Below are 19,478 nucleotides of genomic sequence, written 5' to 3'. Positions count from 1 at the left end.
ACCTGTCATTTGGAATTCCTTCATCGAACCCCATACTTAGAGCTTATATTTCTCCATGTTGTTATATGCATTCAGAACTCTAACCTCAAGACCATGTCCCCTCTCAACAAATCCATTTTCCAGTTCAGTCTGTAGACTCTAACAAAATAGTCTTTGTTCTTGTGTTATTATGGTTTTTTTGACTTTCCTTCCATTTATATATAACAAGTTAGAAAGTTCTCTTCCTAAATCATGGAAAAATCCTACTGTTACAAAAACGAGTGAAAGACTTGTTTAATCAGATGACTGACTTCATGAGGCAGAAAATAAGAGGAGAGCCACCAGAAAAGACTAGAACAGCTGTGGCAAACCCATGGTGTGCAGACCACAAGTGCTACAGTTTCATCAGGAGTGCACAGACAGGGGGGCAATTCCATCTGTGGTTTCAGTTAACTGCTCCTACTGCTCTATTTACAACTAGAGGAGACAATAAGGAACAAAGAAATAGCCCTGGTGTGTAGAAAGGAGTTGAGGAAAGGTGTTTGGCATCAAAGGGAGAGCTCTTAAAGGGAAATTCACATTCCCCGCCTCTGCCCCCACCCCTGCCTTTATCAATAGCCAGATTAAATGTAGCTGTCAGAAGCTGGCAGGATCATGTCCTTGGTCTCTTTTTTGGATACATACCAGCGGGTAGGTACAGCTCTGACTGTATGGAAAGTCTGGTGAGTGCAGATGGTCAGAAAACATTCCGTTTCAATCCCTAGGTCAGTGTCAGGAGCTTGCATTGCCTTCTCTGCTGAGGCATCAGCCAGCAAGACAGACTTGTGAGGCTCACTGATTCTGGACATTTCATTCTGGTCTGCCATGAGGCAGATTCAGTTTGTCAATGCAAGCCTAGCAGAGATGTGACTCCCTGAATGTGATAGATCTTCCACTCCTCTTACTGAAGCTCCCAGCATGCTGTGGATGTGCTCCTGCAGCCCTGCTTCCTGCCCAGCACTCCCTGTGCACTATATGCATATGGTGCTGGCCCCAGTGGGGAAGGGCTAACTCTGGGGCTAAGCTCTACTCAAGTTCTTCAGACCATGTGCAGGGAACTCACAGTTCTCCCACATTAGGTTTTGTTCCCTCACAAGCTGCCTTTCTCCCCTTTCTCAATTTCTGAGCCCACCAGGCAATGCAATTTTTTAATCTTCATTCCATTCCCCCACAAACGTGCAAGCCAAACCATGCCAGCTGCTCCTACCTCTCTTGAACTGACTGACAATTCCTCAGGCACAGGGGCTGACTTTGTGATCAGACTCTGGGAATGCTTTGCAGAATACTCTTTCTGCATGGCAGAAGAAAAAGCATTTTAATGCCACTGTATATTGGGACTGAGTGTATCACTGGAAGCAATACAACTTCTCTTGCCCACAATTTATAATTTATTTTATAGTTACAGAGAAATAAAATTTGGAAAATTCCCTTTTAAGGAGACTAAATGCATGAAAAAATTATGAAGTATTATTCTGCCAAAATAATTTCCAGCTAACAGCACAACACATATTCCTTTTTCTAGTCTGAATCTTCCTTTTCCTTCCCTGTCACTGCTTCTATGGTCTTCATCCCTTACTCTCAATTTTCCTTTAGAGCTCCAGGCTATTAATCTGTAATTCTGTACCCTTACTGAGTGTCACCTAACATTGATGTGGAATGTGGAGCAGTTTAGCTCTTCATTCAGATCTGTGTGGGGAAAAGAGTGGCCAGCTGGCATCCATATCACCACAATTCAACCAGCTCTGCAGCTGCATCTCCTTTATTAAGACCCTTTCCTTCTGCCAGATTTTATTTGTCAAATGATGGACTTACTTGCATTACTCTAGTGTGAGAAAGACAAAAGGAATAGTAAAAATAGGCTTAAATCCCATGTAAAGAAGTCATGAGACAAGTCATGTGCCCAGTACATTAGTCAGTCCCACAGTGTGTGGATTGAGCCTTCTGAGTTAGATTCAGAAGTGATTTTGGCACTTCATAAATTGCACTATGTGCTATTTAAATATAGAAAAAACAAGCCTAGAGAAGTAGTCCCATATATGTCCATGCCTTACAGTAATTGCATTATTTACCAAATAATTGCACCTATAACAACAAAGGAAAATAAGAAATAACTTGTAATGACTAAGTGACAGGCCAAAGGAGATTTAGAACTTTGAGAGGAACTGTTATGCTAAGCTAGGAAGTCAGGCCAAAGAGCTGTGAGCAGCCCTGGCCCCTGACTTTGCTGTGTACAAGTAGAGCCTGAGAGCAGCAGGTTCAGAAAACTCTGCCCCATGTCCTGCCTGGTGTTCTGGGCAATGAAGAGCTCAAAGACAATCTGGTCTCCAAAAATGCTGAGCTCTGGCATCTCTTATGGGCATTAGGGGCTGTTGGGTGGTGCATCCTGGAAGCTGGTACTGCCAAGTCCTCTAATGATTAATTTTGTTTTTTCCAAGCTGCTCCCAGATGGCAGCTCCCATCTCTGGCCACTGGTACCCTGGATCCATGCTCACCACCCTTCTCCTCATTGGTGCCTGGCCTAGGGAGAGAAGCCTTCTCAAATGGTGATCAGCAACCACAGTCCCTCTTAGCTGCTGTTCATATTTCTTTGGCCATTTCTGACAATTTCTGGAGTGAGTTTTCCACTAAGTAAACCCTTCTCAGACTCATTCTCTGTGTCACCACCACTGAGTCACAGGTTCATTTGCTTTTTCTCTTCTGTAAATGAAGAGTTCACAGCCACATCCTAGATCCTGTATGTTTCTCACACACACTAAAAGTGCAGCTGCTTGGAGTCAAACATCTCCAGGAGGAATGGTGCCACTTGTAAGATCTGGGTTTTGATTTATGCTGGTTATTAACAGGAGAATTCTATGTCTTGCTTGCAGGGGCTGTCCTGGTGTTGTGAGAAAGCCCTGCAGAGCCTGTGGTTGACATGTGCTGCCACACCATGCTTATGTGACCTCACATGCACCTTCTGGCTCCTAAGGATGACATTGAGTGCCCAGAAACCCTATTGTTCTGGGATCCAGTCAGCTTACAATAACTGAGAATAGCTATGGTTTTGGCTGTGGACCTTCCCCCTTCCTCCCCCAAATGTATCAAAGTCATGCCAGGCTGCTGCTAAGTGGTTTTGTCTCCTTTAAGTTCATATTCCAGTTTGTGCAATTTTGTGATAAAGTCAGACTGTGGCAGTTACAGTGTTAAATGAGATGAAGATAGGAATGTATTCACCTTTTGAGTTTGAACAGTTCAGACTTCCCTACTGCCAAATTCCCAGTATGTTCAGTAATAAAGTGTGGCTTGTAAGCATGTCAGCACTTAATGGGGCCTTGAATCAAGTACTCACTCATTCCACCAACTGCTGTTTGGTGCCAAAAGTGCTTCAGTGCTTATTATTTTACATCTCTTTTACTGATGACTTTGTGATTTTTCTTAAGGTGCCAAAACCAAAACTGTAACAGAAGAGGCTTTCTGATAAAGGTTGATCAGAACTAATTAATACACTTAGAAATATTCCCATTTTCCCAAGAATAGGATAATTTTAGTGACTTTATTCCCTTAAGTTCTACATAGACCTCTCAAACAGTCCAGGCATTAGAGACCGTGGAAGGTTTATATGTGGATAAAGAACCAAATACCACAAAACCCAGTGGAAGGCTTGACCCTGAAGTGGATGACCACTGTCAGCTTTGATTTTATTGCCAAAGTTTGTAAATATTTTTCTAGTGTAGGTCAAACAACTGTGGCAACTTGGCCATAGTTGCTTGCTTATTTGTAGCATCAGCTAACATTCTTCTCTGATTTCAGTCAGATTATTTTGATATGGATTTGGTCTGCAGATCTTTTCTTAGATCTTTCCTTTAAAGGAACAGGCTGGTTTTAAATGACCCAGTAATGAGCTCTTCCTCTGGAGAACCATGCTCATTCTCTGACCAGAAACCAATGATGGATTGGTTACTGCAACAGGAGACAGGAGACCACAGTCTAGTGCTTTGCCATCTGTGGGATTGGAGAAAAGTCCCTGCTTCTGTGGTGTTTGATGAAAGTGGATTTGAAAAATAGTGGTAGGATTATACATTATAGCATCATCTCAGATCCTAGATGTGGACCCTCATTATGCTTATTACTGATGGGAGAAACATGTCTTAATGTTTTCACAAAACAACTCAATATTAAAGAACCAATCAGGTTCTGGATAAATGGCTGTGGTGATTTGAGGAGAAATAGGTGCTAATGTCTTAGAAATGGGTCTTAATGTCTTCATGAATATCAAGCTGCATTTTTTGCAGAATCCAGATAATTTGAGATTCTAAACATTAGGGCAATATGTAGTAGGTACATCAGGAAGTCTGTACCTTCCTAATACCTCAACTAATGGGGGAAGGAAGAGGACAATGTGTGGCCAGGAGTTTAGGATAAAAGAAGGCTGTGTCCTCCAAAACCTTGAGAGGCCACAGGGGTATGCCCTAGGGGAATCTATCCCTTTACTCGAATAAAGTTGCAAGGTTCTTCTATTCTCTTTTGTGGACACTGGCTTTTCACAGTGTGATTTTCTACACATCACCAAGTGTTTAATTTAATTATGACCCATGAGATGGCATCTGGTCACCATCAAGGTGACATTTTGGCAGCACCCATCCGTGCAAAAGGCAGGGATAACATGAATCTTGGCTTCGTTGCAGGTACCCATCTTAGAGTTTGGAAGAAGGATTACACTTTAGAAATGTGTATTTGGTGTAAAAAAGTTGTAGTGTGCTCAATTCAATCTGTTTGCCTTTGAATGTTGAAAACATTTGATTGTAGAGTGAAGCAAACACTGAAATTCGGGACTTCAACCAGGACTTCACTTTTCATATGTAACTGTCTGGTTTCAGCATGTGATGGATCTCAGCTTGCAAACACCAGAGTACTCACAGGCGATTTTTTGAGTAATTTTGCAAATCTGTAATGACCTTTAAGCAGCACTGAGTGAGGGCACGCTCCTACTCCACTGTCTCCCCCATCCCACCACCACTGCCGCACAGAGGTTGTGCTTTGCAAAACCTTGGCTATTATCAGTGGAGTTTGAAAACCCTGTGTAACATCTGGAGCAAATGGTGGCTTCCCAGGGGGCAAGAAAAAAAAAAAAAAAATTGTCCTGTTTGTATTTCTGGAGAACAAGAGGTGAAAACTTTTTGTTCGAAACTACAAATTTCAGGGTGGCAGGGCCATACAGCAACCGTCACCCAGCCCAGGGTCCCAGCACGGCCGCCGGGCCCCGCCGCAGGCCCGAGCCCCGGCCGCGCTCCTGCCCTGCACCGAGGCGGGCAGGGCCCCACCCCGGCCGGGGCTGTCCCACACGAGCCGCGGCCTCCCGGGAGCGGCGCTCGGGGAGGGCCGGGCCGAGCCGGCTGCGGGTCCCTGCGGCCCGGCGCGGTGAGTGCCACGCCGGGAGGCCGTAGCTGAGGCGGGGCCGGCGCGGCGGCGGGGCCGGGCTGGGGGCGGTGGAGGCCGGGCCGGGCGGCATGATCGGCACCCTGCTCTGCTATGTGCTGCTGCCGGCGGCGCGGCTCCTCCAGGCCCTCCGAGGTAACCCGGCCCCGGGCGGGCGGCGGCGCGGGCAGGGGGAGCTGGCGGGGGTGGCCCGGAGGGGCGGGGATGTCCCTCGCCGTCCCCCGCCCGGCCTGAGGGGGTGCGGCCGGCGGCCGGGTCGGCCCGGCTGCCCCGGAGCTGCCCGAGGTGCCGGCCCTGGGCCGGTGGGGCCTGCTGTGCCGGCCGGGCTGCTGGCCCCGGCAGCGCGGGGAGCGGCGTGCTCGAGAGAGCGGCCGCCAGCTGTTGTGCTGCAGAGGCAGACTGCGCTTTGCGCAGGGGCTCCGGCTCCTGCTCCAACCTGCTCTCCAGGCTTGGGGAGAGAGATCCTTGCAGATGGGCTGCTCAGAGACCTGTGATCCCCCAAGGAACTGCGGGTGACTTCGTGGATGGACTTATGTTTTGTGTATCATTGTTTCACTTAGTTTTCCTAGATCCTGCTGCTACTTCACAGTCCCTGCTTACTGAGCTCATTTAAAGCCACCTTCCAGCCTGAACCTGTCCCTAGGCCTGTAACAACTATTGGACTGGCATGCTTTTTTCATAGTGAGCAGAGAACTCATTCCTCTTTTTTTTCCTTATTCCTCTCAAATTCAGCTCCTTTTGTGTATCAACAGACTGATCGTGCCTGGCCAGTGGCATGTGCAAACGTTACCTTGGTGCGCTGGTGTCTCTGACACTAATGAACTTAATTACAAACTGACAGAGACGAGTATGGTTCCTAAAGCTTTTCTAACACTACAGAAAACTTGGACACAAAAGATACATCGAAACTATACATGGATGTTGCTGACTCCTGTATGTTACTGCTGTGGCTGACTGACAGGGATACAGGGAAAAAAAGTGATTTGTAAACAACGGAAATTTCTAGTTAACAGTAGGGATGAGTGTCTGTGCAGGATTCACAGCAAAATGTAAACACCATCTCTTGTATAGATGCAAGTGAAAGGAGATGTCTTTTTCTGATTTACCACACAAATATTAGTATATTCAATATTACATTAAAAGCTGTTTGAAGTGGTTTTATTTTTTTGCCTCATCAGTCATCAGGTAATCTGTAATTCTTACCAGGACTTCTTTTGTGCATGTACTCTCTCTAATAAGGCATATATTGGTCCCTCTGTGTCTTCATTTTTTCATCTCTTAGTAACAGAATGGTTTTTCTTCTACAACACATTCTTGTGATATATTTTATTTTAGCTGACCTCTATTTCTTAGTCAGACCCTGGAGAGAAATTTGCTCCAAGTGATGATCTAGAAGATTTGGCTTCTTAGTCCATGCACCTAATCAGCAACCTTTAGAGAACTGTGCCTTTACATATGTTGCTGAGAGCTGATAGTTTCCACAATGCCTTTCAGCTTGGCTGTCTGTGGTGCTGCATGAGTTAGAATTGCATTCTTTAGATTCAGTAAAGCCATTGCAATTGTGTGCAGTTTCAGTGACTTGGACTAGTATAACTGGACTTGGACTGTGGCTTAGCATTCTGGAGGAGGCAGGGGAAGTTATTTAGACAGTAACTGTTTTTTCTCAGAGAAGTAATTTGTTTGGGTTGCAATACTGAATGCTTGTATGGCACAGAGTTACAGCAAATGCATTGAAATAAGGGAAGAATGAGCAAGAAAGCATTTCTGGCTGTCTTATTTTGATTTTGTTTTTAAATGACAGATGCTTTCTCTACCTGTCAAAAGAATGTGCTTCTGGCAAAGAGCCCGTCCACCCAGATAGAAGGTGTCTTTGCTGCAACCACAGGAAGATTGGTCCCAGAAGAGCAAGAAGCCCTTCTCCAGCAGTGGCAGAAGGAAGAAGTAGAGAATTTGCCAGCCAGTGAGAGTGTTCCAGCAGCAAGAAAAGTATCAGTTACACTCACTAGTGCCTGGTTAGAAGGTTCAGAGCTATTGATGACCAGCCTCAGTGACCTGAATACGTCTCCAGAAGTCACCCAGTGTGCTGACCAGCAGCTCTCAGAGCTAAACACCTTGGCTTCTTCAGAACTGCAAGATCATGCAGTGGCTGAACTGGCAAGATTACCAGCAGAGGAAACAGTGACTGTAGCAGGCAGTGCCCCTTGGGCAGCTGTGGTGCCACAGACAGATCACCAGACAGCTGGCTGTGCTGGTCTCAATGTGGAAGTGCTGAATGATGACCCAGCTGTGCTGGCCTGGAGTTTAGCATGTGATGCAGAGACAGTGCCACCAGTGCTTCCAGGCCAGCCCATTCAGGATGCGGTGCCATTTTATCCTGTCCCAACAGAGGTGCCCTACCATGGTCAGTGATGGCTCTGAATCTAATGTTTAGTTTGGGATTGGCATTTGTAGCGAATGTGGTCAGGCTATTGTCTGGGCTTGCTGTTAATAAGATGTTGATTGTCCCTGTGGAATTGATAGGATCTGCTAGTGGAAACTGTAAAGTGAGTTTTTGCTGAGGAGGGGCTTGTCACAGCTAGTGGTTTCTGTTCTGTTAGACTGTGGTCTGAATATCAATACATGTTCCTTACTGTTCTCAAATGTTGGCTTTGTACTCTAAAAAGCACCAAAAAGTGGGTCTGGTGTTTCAGTATGCTTGACTCTGGTCATGTGTTATCCCTACAGAATGCTATCCAAAGATATCCAGAAGCAGCATCTGAAAACCAGAGTGGATGGGGGTTTGCTCAGAGGCCTGAGTGTCCTTGCTTAGGGAATGAGAATTTTCTGGGTCCCAGGAGAAGGAAAGTATCAACAAGGTACCCAATGTAACTTTGCTTTTTGTCTCTTGCATATAGAGATCTTATGGAGAGACTGGGAAGATCTTTCTGTCCAGCCCTGTGTCTTAGAGCAGGTCTCAAAAAACACTTCTCTCTTTGAATTTCGAGTCATGTCCTACAACATCCTTGCCCAGGACCTGGTGGAGCAGGGCCTTGAACTCTATGTACACTGTCATCCAGACATCCTGAATTGGAACTACCGCCTTCCAAATCTTTTGCAGGAGATCCAACATTGGGATCCTGACGTGAGTATGGCTGAGCCCTCTCTATATCAGTGTCACCAGAATTTGAATTCCTTGTTTGATCTAACAGTATTAAGAAAAGAAAAAGATGGGGGCAAGTCCTAGGAAGATACTACCTGCTTGGTAACTGGACACTGATTGCTCTGAGAGTGTTTGAGGACTTTGACAGACTGTGTTTTTGGTGTCTGTCTTGCTTTGATTGTAGAAACTAGTCATACTTTGATAGCAGGGCTTAATTTCTATAAACATCAGAAGTAGAGGAAGAAGGACCAGTTTTCTAAGGCAGCACAGGAGGGGAAGCCTGCATAGAAGAGGACTCCATGAATTTCTCTATTCTTTGAGTCCTCTTTTTGGGATGAAGGATCTTTTATCTCATCAGTGGAAAACTGAATAATACACTAATTTGACCCAGAAAGTTAGTGCTTTTCATCTGAAAAGCAGAGGACAGAGTTGCAGTGATGATGTTTCTATAATGAGGGTTGGTATGTGAATGTGCTTTTCCACTTTCTTCCTTCCCCTAAACAAGGTAACTAGCAAATACTTGTGGAGCAAGTGAGGTCTCTGCCTTCCTTCCAGGTTCTGTGTCTCCAGGAGGTGCAAGAGAACCATTACTGGGAGCAACTGGAACCAACGTTCAAAGAGATGGGTATGTCCTACTTTTGTGGGTCTGGACATCCATCTCATGGGACTGGCCAAGCAATGCTTTCTGCTTAACATCTTCAAAGTACTCAGTACCCTTTCTGTTTGCCAGGTGGCTGCTGGCCCTTCTGAGCTATCTGCCTAGACCTTTATCCTTTCTTTTGCAATTGATGTCTCTGACTTGAAAGATCAGAGTAATAAAACAGAGGGCCCCAGAAGGACAAGAAGAGAGAAAATACCGCCAATGACTAATAATAAAGGGTGATTATTGGAACAGCATTGACTATATTGCTGTACCCAAATGTAGTAGGAACTTTTTCTATACAGATTTGCTGAGCCTAAGGTAGTGACTGGATAAACCTTTTAATAGGTGATGGTTTTTTTTCAGGGTTTGCATGCTTCTATAAACGGAGAACTGGGACGAAGACAGATGGATGTGCAGTGTGCTACAAGCACAGCAGGTTCCAGCTGATCAGCCTCAGCCCTGTAGAATACTTCCGGCCTGGTCTGGACATCCTCAACCGGGATAATGTGGGCTTGGTGCTGCTGCTGCAGCCTGTGCTCCCAGAGGAACTAGGTCTGAAGGCAGTCAGCCCTTTGTGTGTGGCCAACACTCACGTGTTGTTCAATCCCCGTCGAGGAGATATCAAACTGGCCCAGGTGGCCTTGCTGCTTGCAGAGATTGACAAAATTGCAAGAACTACTGAAGGCAGCTACTATCCTGTCATCTTGTGTGGAGACCTGAACTCTGTACCTGATTCTCCACTCTACAAATTCATCCGAAATGGTGAACTTTCCTACCATGGGATGCCAGCCTGGAAGGTAGTTTCCAGCCAGAGTTGGGATTGGATAGCACTTTCTTGTATGTTGCTAGAGAAATGCATGGCTGCATTCTTTCTCTTGTGAGGAAATAGTTTTAATACTGAATTTAGTTATTCAGCAGTCTTCCCCAATGTCTCCAGCACTGCAGGGGAAAGAAGCAGACAAGTGTGTGCATGTTGTTTCCACTACTGCTCTTTTGGTTTCTCTTGAGGCAGACTTGTGATAATAGACCACTTAATTGAAAGTCTTTTTTTCCTTTCCTATGGAGTTTTTATGCCTGGGTGACTGGAAGTGTAGGGAAATGCAACTCCACAAAGACTTAGCTGAAATTTTATGTGGACATATGTTCCAAAAGAAGTTTGAAGTGGGTGCTTATGCTAGAGTCTTTTGTGGTTATGTCTTACTGTGTATTTGTGATCTGTATATGGTTGGTGTTCAAGCTAAATCATCACTTCAGTAAGATGCCTGTAAAGCATTGTCAGGTGACTTTCAGCTAATTGTATCTGTCCCTTGCAGCTGAAGGTTTATTATACCTGCACCATATTCTGAATAGCTTAGTTCAAGCCTTTCTTTGGGGGCATTCTCCTGTCTTGCTTTATATATGCTGTATATATGTACATTGTCTATGGCTTCCACATCTGCTCTGTGTCCTGATGGTTGCTCTGCTTGTCTGGCCTTCTTGCAGGTGTCTGGTCAGGAAAACTTTTCCCAACAATTGTATCCGCGGAAACTGCAGGCCCCGCTGTGGCCGAGCTCCCTGGGTGTAACAGACAAGTGCCAGTATGTTGCCCTGTGCCAGCCAAAGAAACTTGGTGAGCTTCAGTATGCACTGACAACATGAGTTTGCTGAGGATGGGCAGTTTGTAGGCCTTGCTGTCTCTCTGAGTAGCTTGGGCATGTGCTGCAAGAGGCACTTGACAAAGATTCTCTCCTACTTCATATATGAATTAAATACAATTTTTTTCCAGAATCTATTGTGGTAGCCTCATTTCTTCCATTTTCTTTCTCTAGTCAGGAGCTGAATGTTCCTCTACCAGTAGAAATTGCTCTACGTATCTCTTTCATATTCCTAGACTTACGTTTTTGTGCAGTTGTAAACTATGTTTAACAGGCACAGCTTTCATCTACAGATGTTTGGGGTGTGGTTTTGGATAGTATTTGCAAACTACTGTTAATAAATAATTTCTAAGACCCACTTACAATTATGTCTGTTCCCTGCAGCCGTAGAGGATTAAAAAAATTGAGCCCACTCAAAATAGCTGTGTTAAAATCTTAGATATAGAACTTATATTCAGCCTGATCTCCAGAAACGTTTTTGTCAGCAGACATTCCCTGGAGTTGCACATTAACTGATCTGCTTGAAAGTTCCTTGAAGTTTTGAAGTCTCAGAGAGGAGACACCAAACTTTGTGCTGACCATAACTGTAGCATTTGAGGAACAGCAATGGCTGTGCTCTGTTCTTCTATTTTATACGTCTATTCTGTTCTACATGTAGGTTATTAGGTGATTTCTATTCTCATGGTATCATAGTGCTTGGGCACAAAAGCCTCTCTCAAACCAAAGAGGTCTAAGAGGCCCAAAGGTCTAAAATATATAGGTGTTCCCTGGAGATGTGAGTTTGCTGCAGTTACTTTCTTCTTTGAACTTGCACCTTTCTCAGCAGGGAGACGTGAATACAGCCGTGACTTCCTGCTGCAGTTCCGCTATTGCGATGCTGCCTGTGAACGACCACCACAGCTGGTCCTCTTGGAAGGTGTGACAGATGCTAAACCAGGTATTAATGGGAGACTTCCAATTTGTCACTCTCCTAGCTCAGTGGAGCCTCCCCTCTGGGGGCAAACTGAGGGAGTTTGGACTGGAGAAGAGAAGGCTTCACTGAGGTTTCATTGTGGCCTTCCAGTACTTAAAGGGGGCTCATGAATAAAGAGGGAGAGTGACTGTTTACACAGGAATATAGTGATGGGACAAGGGGAAATGGTTTTAAACTTCCTAAAATTCTTTACATGGAGGTAGTAAGGCATTGGGCCAGGTTCCCAGAGAAGTTGTGGATGCCACATCCCTGGAAAATCTTCAAGGCCAGATTGTATGGGGCCCTGGGCAGCCTGATGTATTGGGTGACATCCTTCCCCATGGGATGGAGGGATGCAGCTAGATGATCTTTAAGGTCCCTTCCAACCCAGGCTGTTCTAGAACTATGATTCTGTAATTTCAAGGAAAACATGAGGTGGAGGTAATGCTACAGCTTGTGTTTCCTTTGGATATTTTTCTTTTAAGATGTTCCTGACTGGAAGCTATGTGCTCTTCTTGGGCAAAAAAATTCATTTGGCTTCTCAGATTTGAGATGAGCAGCCTGATCTGGAATTTGTGTAGGTCTGGCTGGAATCTCTTTGCTCCTTTGCAGACCGCCCTGCACATTGGCCCAAGCCTGCTGCCATGGTGAAAGACTGCGATCCCCAGCCATTCGTCCCAAGGTAAATTGGTGCACCTTCTATGGCCCCAGTCTTCAAACTCAACCCTGTTTTCCTGAGCACTGAAAATCTGGCTGACGTAAAGACTGAAGTAAATTAAGAATGGAAGAGAGTAGGGCTATTTGGGAGAGCTAGATCCACCCAGGATTGTCCCAGCAGCTGGGTGCTCTCTGTCAGCATTGTGTTGGTGAAATTGAGAATGAAGGGCATAGGCCTATATAGGACTGGGTATTGAAGACAAAGGAAATTCAGTCTGTCTTGCTTTGGTGTAAGTGGAGTGAATAGTTCTCAAAGATTTTATATGCTCACAAAGTAAGAGTAGTTTAAACAGTTGCATCAGCAAGGGAACATTCAGCAGTGACTGCAGTATTGGGAAAGCATAATTCTCTTTCCTTCCTTGGTAAACAGTGACTGTTTATGTACAGGTGTTCAGGTGTTATCCAGCATGGCCTCAACCTGACCTCTGTCTACAGCCACTTCTTGCCACACCGGGGATGCCCAGAGGTCACAACGATGCCCATGGGGCTCGGAGCCACTGTTGATTACATTTTCTACTCAGCAGAGCCTGTGGAGGACAAGGCAGGTGAGTGCAGCAGTGCAGGGCTTGTCCCTGTGACATTGGAAGAAGACTCTGAGACAGGCCAGATGGGAAGTGCATTTCATTAAGCTGGTGGATCTACAGGATGTCTCTTTGAAATAATACACAAGGTGGAAATAACATTTGGTTATGTACCATGAAAAGACATGGTTTATCTTTGCTGTGAAAAAAATGAGGTTGCTTAGGTTCATGTAGACTTTTGAGGAAGCTAGAACAGAACTGATTATTTTCTTCTGTATAAATATCTTACTTGTGTTCTTGGTAACAGGCAGTGCTGGGTCCTGAGTGCAAGGCTTGGACTTCTGGTCTCTCTGAGACCACATGCTGTTCTTGGAAGGAGGTGACTCTGGTTCCCTTATAGTGGCACGTTCTCTGTGCTTCTGGAAACAGGAATTCTGTTGATGAAAGACTGCATGCAAATACACTCAGGAGCTCTCTTGGAGCTGATTTGGGTCATATCAGAATCAAGTTTGGGGAACATTCCTGGAGGTTAGGAATGAAGAGATTAATTCCTCCTTGGGGGATAATCTGAAGCTAGGCCACAGTCCGTGAAAGGAACTTCTCATGTAAGCAACTACCTGGTGAATTTTACTTGCTTCCTGCAAGTATATGAAACCATGAACAGCACTATTGTAGGATGCTCACTGCTTTCACATCTAGGCTCAGAGGTGCATGTAGTGTCTTTGCAGTCTTCATTTATCAGGGGAAGAACAGGAAAGGATTGACAAGCATCCCTCTGTGAGTGTGTAGAATTAACCTGCAGTGTCAGTCTCTGGCTGATGTTTCTTTCCATTTTCTTTGTCAGGTCGCAGGCTGTACAAGGATGGAGCCCTGAAGCTTCTTGGCCGTCTTTCTCTTCTCTCTGAAGATGTCCTCTTGATGGCAAATGGCTTACCAAATCCTTTTTGTTCATCTGATCATCTCTGCCTGCTGGCTAGCTTTGGCTTGGAGATCTCCAGCCTCTGAGAGAGATAGTGTTGGTCCCTCCCTAATGAAAAGCTGTTCTTGATACAGCTGTTAAGGCTCTGGATTGCACAACCTGCTTGCAAGAAAATCCTTTTCCTTGTCATGCCCTAAAAGTCTTTTTCTCACCTCACACCCTCACTAAAAGCCGGGATGGGAGAGTTAGAGTTCTTTTTGCATTGATATTTTCTGCATCTCTGCAATCCTGAACTGTGTTCCCAGTGGGCTCCCAGGTGTTTCCAGGCATTAGCATCTCTTAAAGGGATCCTTGTTTCATTGCCTTGTTTAGCAAGTGTTTTTGTGCTGCAGGAACCAACATAACTCCCATGTTTGTTTGTCCCTGTGTGAGATTTTCAAGGAGCGAAAAAAAGAGGGGCAATGCTCTCTGCTTTTGGTTAGTTTAATTGCTACCAAGGAGCATGGGATGTATATGCCAATACTCTTTCACACCAAAGCAATAGTTCTTTTAATTTCTCAGTAGTAGTTCAGTACTTTCAGGGCTAGTTGTTGCTTTGCCTTTTAGATTGGATCTGCTAACTGCTTAGAAATGTCTTTTACTTAATGATCTGTAAGGGCTGACTTGCTGACAGAAGGGTTTGTGTGGTGTAACAGTTTTTACAAGAAACTGCTTGCTGTGACTAATGGACCAGGTAATGGAATTGTCAGGAATAGAGCCAGGGGTTCTACAGAGCCACCCACAGCAGATCTAGAGCAAAAGACTAGGCCTTGGGGATGGCTTCTTTCCTTTCTGGCAGTCTCAGAATGGTACCTAATTTGTAATTTTTAGCAAAAAATATTTAGGATCATCCCAGTGAATAACCTGTGAAAATAATGACCCTGTAAGGCATGACAACACTAGAAGGCTATAACTGTGGTTATCCCAAAAGAGAGATGAGAATGGAAGGCATGTGAGAGTCAGCAGAGCCATCAGATGGAAGAGCTGTTCTTGTCACTTGCCCTGTTCTTTTTCTCTGTGCACTCCCTATTGCATTCAGCCTGCCAGGGGTCAATAGCCAACCTGTAGCATCCATCTGTGCTAGACTGAAGGTGATGCTGCATCCTTCTTCTGGATCCAGCTATGTTTAGGTGTAGATAGAACCCTTAGGATCAACTCCTGTCTCTTGACATGTGTTGGGAGGAAGGGGAAGGCTGTGTAACTTGGAGCCAGACTGCAGTCACTTGGATCCCAACATACCTTTGGTGTCCTATTGGTGTGTTTTTGTAAGCGATGGCTTGGCCAGTACAAAAGCAGTCAAGCTGTACCTGCTCCTAGAGTAAATTCTCCAGTTCAACCTGACATTTGGTGCTCAGTTTTTCCCTAAGAGATGAAACCAATATTGGCAGAAACATTATCAATCTTCTGTTCACAAACAAGGCAGGAAATCCAGTCCCACCTCAGGTTTTTGCGGGAAGGTACAGGAGACTTGAAGCATTGCTTGTTCTTCATGGTCTATATTGAGGGACTTTGATATTTTAAATGTTACTTTCTTTATTGAAAAATAAAATCCTGCTAATTTAAGAAAATATCACAAGTAACTGTGGTACCTTGTATTTCTGGCAGTTGTACCTGTGAAGACTTCCGGACAAGGCTTTGCTGGCTGCAAGATGAAAGAGGTCAAATTTGCTATATAAGAGAGTAATGAGGGTTGAAGAGAGGGAAGAAGTAAGCGCAGCTTAATCTCCCTAAATCCCAGAGGTGGCCTCTTTGGCATTGGGTTTGTCTTGCCTCCTCCATTCCTCACCTCATCCCCCACCCCCAAAAAAAGATTTGCTTTCAAGAACCCTTGCCCTCCTCCTTAAGAAAGCAGTACTGCTGATCTTTTACAGCTCACTTCGGTAAACTACAAAAACAAGGTGGGGGCGAGGGAGGGGGAGTTGTGTTCTGTGCCCTTATGTGCATGTAAGGACTGCATATTCCCCTCTTGCCCCTGCCAGATGGTATGATATTTGTCTGCTGATGTGTGGATGGCTTTTGCTGCCATTTGTGAGTTTTTGTAAGTGAACAGAAGTCTTGGGGGATGTGAATTATTTTGTCTGTAGGTAATATTTCTGGCATGGCACTGGTACATGGGGAGGGATGGATGCAGAGGTGTGGCATTTATATGACTATGTTTATCTCAATTTCTGCAAGTACTCTTTCTCTGATTTTGTAAGTGGTTGTATTTATAAAGAGAGGGAAGGAAAGGGTGAACTGAGAGCTTAGAAAGAGGTTGCCAGAAGGCAGCCTGGTTGCAGATGACTCCCTCCTGCTGTTAACATTGTAATAGGAACCTTAGAAGACACTAAAGGTTTAACAACAACCAACCAAAAACATCACAAAAAATTCTGTGACACATGGTGTTGGCACTTAGAACTTTAGGTTTCTGCTTCTATTGTCATTGCTGGTTGAGTCTGAGGTCAGTTGGTGAGGTGTTTTTATGTGTGTGTCTGTGTTCGTGTGCGTGTGTACATGTGTATGAAAGTTGCCCATAAGAGACCCGTAAGGTGTGCACCATACACCAGGAGATGAGCTAGTTGCCCCTGCACTGCCTGAAGCATCCTGCCAGTCCTGTGATGTAACTCAGGTGAGGGACCTGTGTTCCAGTATCACAAGTACTTTTTCTATTTTATGTAAATCAAAACCTTGACTTGTGGGCAAATTGCACAGAAGCATCTCAGGGAGGTTTTAAGGTTCCAACTATACTTGCTGGAAATGTAATACAGATCAAACTAATGCTTTCCCTTTCCATGCATGAAATAATATGGTATGCACTTGGAATTGTTTAGTTTTTGAATACTGGATATGGAGTCATGTTCAGAGAAACCCCAGGACAATGTTTACAAGTCCCCTTATTTTCCTTTCTGGAGGTTATGGTGCTTCCAGGGTGACTTGCAGTTCTCAAACTCCTGTGTCCTGAGCCAACGAGTGCCTAGTTGGGCACTTATAAGTGAAAATATGGGAGAAATGCAGGACCATTGCTAGTGACTGCATAGAGGCACAAAGGCAGAGTTGAAGACTTGATCTCTGTGTTCATCTCTTGTATAGACTCTTATGGAGGTGGTCTGTTTCAGGAAAATAAGAACCCCTGTGTGCTAGAGCACTTTGGAGTTAATATCACATGGATCTTGGAGACCTGTGAATGCCTCTTGACTGTGTGGGATTATAGGAGAGGTTTGGAGGTGGGGTGGGTAGAAAGTTCCTAACTAAAATTGCAACTAACATATAGTTGTTGGGCGAAAATAATGTGTTTTGTGATACTTTAGGTATAGCACCCACAGATAAAATCAGAGCCTGTGGTAATGAGCATTGTAATGGGATGCAGAACTGAGACTCCAGATGTAGCTCTTAGAACTGCTTCTGTACCTAAATGCACGATGAGTTGTCATTAACACAGCTTTCCAATGAATTCCAGAGGAGTCTGTGGATGGTTACCAAAGTCAAACAGCAGTATCTGCAATGCTCAGAAAGGGAAGGTGTCACAGAGGTAATTAACAGCTACATGACCTTAGCAGTGATGTAGAGTTCAGGGAGGCTGGTGCTTAGGGGAGGTGATGCCAGAGATCACTGGCAGTGTGTGTACGTTTCCTGTGAGCAGCCTTCTAAGCTGCAGGAGCATGCAGCTGTAGAGGCAATCAAGTATTTGACAAAGTGTCTTTGTTAAAAAAAAAAAGCTTAGTTTGCACCACAGCTGCTAGGCTGTATTTGATTATGCTGTTTAGTTAGAAATTGGACTTCCTTCATTTTCTCAGTTCTAAGTTCGTTGCTTCAGGAGGTTGCCCTTCGTAATCAGTTTTCCCAATTACATGGGATGGGAGGACTGGTAAACAATATAATTGTTCTAGCTTCTTTCCTGTTCTTAATAAATGAAAGTTGGCTGCTGTTTGAGGTCTTCTTTCTCCATGCCTTTTTCTCATGAGCTCTCTCTCCAGCAGCTGTTTTCCCATGACTGCTCTGTCCAGTTATGTTTCTGAGTTACTGATGTTTATTTTTTCTGCAGCTGTATTTCTTCAGTTAAAAGTTATGGGTGCAATTCTCTAGGGCTAAATTTTATTATAAATGCAACATTTAAATGGTGTCAAGATGTAAGACAGTGGGTTTCCTCACTCCTGAAGAATTAAGTGGGAGGAGTGGGAGCTCTGAAACGAACACTTAGATGGGAGTAACACTTGTTATATAAAACAAAAACTCAAGTTTCAGATTTATTGTTAGTGTTCTGTACACCACCTGCTTTGTGAAAGCACAACTCGAGAACACTTGACCTTAGTTTTCTCTTCTCTGAGGAGTCTCCAAGAGGTCCTAAGAAGTTCAGTATCTCAGCGGATCAAGGTACGAGTCCTGCTCTTAGCATGTGTTGATGATGGTGTTGGTAAACAGTCTGCAAAACAGAGTGTTGCTACAGTCCAATATCTGCTCCCATTGCCACCACCTCAGTATTGAACATTTATTGGATGTACCGTTTAGAAATTTGCATGGGTCATCCAAATGCAGGGGTGAACCTTTTTGTTGCTTACCTAAAGGGGGAGCACACAAGTGTTAGTGGGATACCAACTCCTTTCAGGCTTCCTGCTGTGCAGACTAATTGAATTGCTGGCTGTGACCTGCTTCTTACCAGACTGTAGCTGCCTGGCCTGTAGTGCTTCCCATAGCACTGTCACACTGAAGTGCAGGTACTGAACTGAATATACTGCATTGTGTTTCTAAGTATGATACTGAGTTTCTGAAGAGAACTCACCTGTTACAATGATAACCAAGATGACAGATTTAACAGCTGGCATCCCTCTGACTCCTTTTGTCTGTTGTAAACCTCTGACTTCTCCTGTCAAGGGAAGTTGTCCTCCAGCTTCCACTGAAAATGTCATTCTAGTCTTGAAGCTATTTTTATTTTTATTTATTAAAAAAAATATTTATTTTCCTTCAGATTTAGACTGTACATTCTTGTGCTCTTGTATAATAGCTGGAAAATTTTTTATAATTTTGATAAGATAAACACAGCAGCTTTCAAGGCCTGAGTTTGGCAAATGGGAGAGGGACTAGGCTAGACACTGGATTGTGCTACAATAAAAGATGCATTTGTTCCATCCAGTCTTTAATTAACACACACAAAAAAACAAGAAAAACAAAAACAAAAAAAAACAAACCAAAAACCAGACAAACAAAAAACCAAAAAAAAAAAAAAAACCAAAAAAAGACAAATCCAAAACTTGGCTTCAAGTCTTAGCAATTTTATTCAGTTTTTTTGTTCTTTTCTTTCTGGATGCAAAGCCTTCTACTTATATATTTTCAGTTATTGGCCAGTGGAGCTGGCCACATCTGGAACTGTTCTTGAACTGGGAATAGATCAATGCAGTAGTTATTCTATAGTTATTCCTCTCCTCCTTTCCTCTCTTAAAAGGAGATTAGAGATAGGATGGCACTCACTCTTTGCCAAAATAAAAGTGTAATCCAGGAAAGCAAACC

At 44.2% G+C, this 19,478-nt stretch overlaps 1 protein-coding gene across 2 annotated transcripts in view; it reads left to right on the top strand.

Moving 5' to 3' along the window:
* ANGEL1 (angel homolog 1) overlaps nucleotides 1-17,901 on the top strand; it is a 72,431-nt gene extending 54,530 nt beyond the window's left edge. Inside the window, exons 1-10 of one of the 2 annotated variants that reach the window (XM_079308555.1) lie at nucleotides 5,422-5,568; nucleotides 7,235-7,834; nucleotides 8,328-8,554; nucleotides 9,128-9,197; nucleotides 9,579-10,012; nucleotides 10,698-10,824; nucleotides 11,676-11,786; nucleotides 12,414-12,483; nucleotides 12,906-13,063; nucleotides 13,884-17,901. In XM_079308555.1, coding sequence (XP_079164681.1) covers nucleotides 5,505-5,568; nucleotides 7,235-7,834; nucleotides 8,328-8,554; nucleotides 9,128-9,197; nucleotides 9,579-10,012; nucleotides 10,698-10,824; nucleotides 11,676-11,786; nucleotides 12,414-12,483; nucleotides 12,906-13,063; nucleotides 13,884-14,044 — 2,022 coding nt within the window. In that variant the 5' untranslated portion in view covers nucleotides 5,422-5,504 and the 3' untranslated portion in view covers nucleotides 14,045-17,901. Of the gene's footprint in view, nucleotides 1-5,421; nucleotides 5,569-7,234; nucleotides 7,835-8,327; nucleotides 8,555-9,127; nucleotides 9,198-9,578; nucleotides 10,013-10,697; nucleotides 10,825-11,675; nucleotides 11,787-12,413; nucleotides 12,484-12,905; nucleotides 13,064-13,883 lie in introns of those variants that run through there. The other variant, XM_079308556.1, reaches the window with a different exon arrangement.
* Nucleotides 17,902-19,478: the final 1,577 nt, after the last annotated feature.

This window comes from Erithacus rubecula (assembly GCF_903797595.1).
Source record: "Erithacus rubecula genome assembly, chromosome: 6".
NCBI classification, from domain to species: domain Eukaryota; kingdom Metazoa; phylum Chordata; class Aves; order Passeriformes; family Muscicapidae; genus Erithacus; species Erithacus rubecula.
The sequence above is the reverse complement of the archived record's forward strand: the minus strand, read 5'-3'. Positions and strand labels throughout refer to the sequence as shown.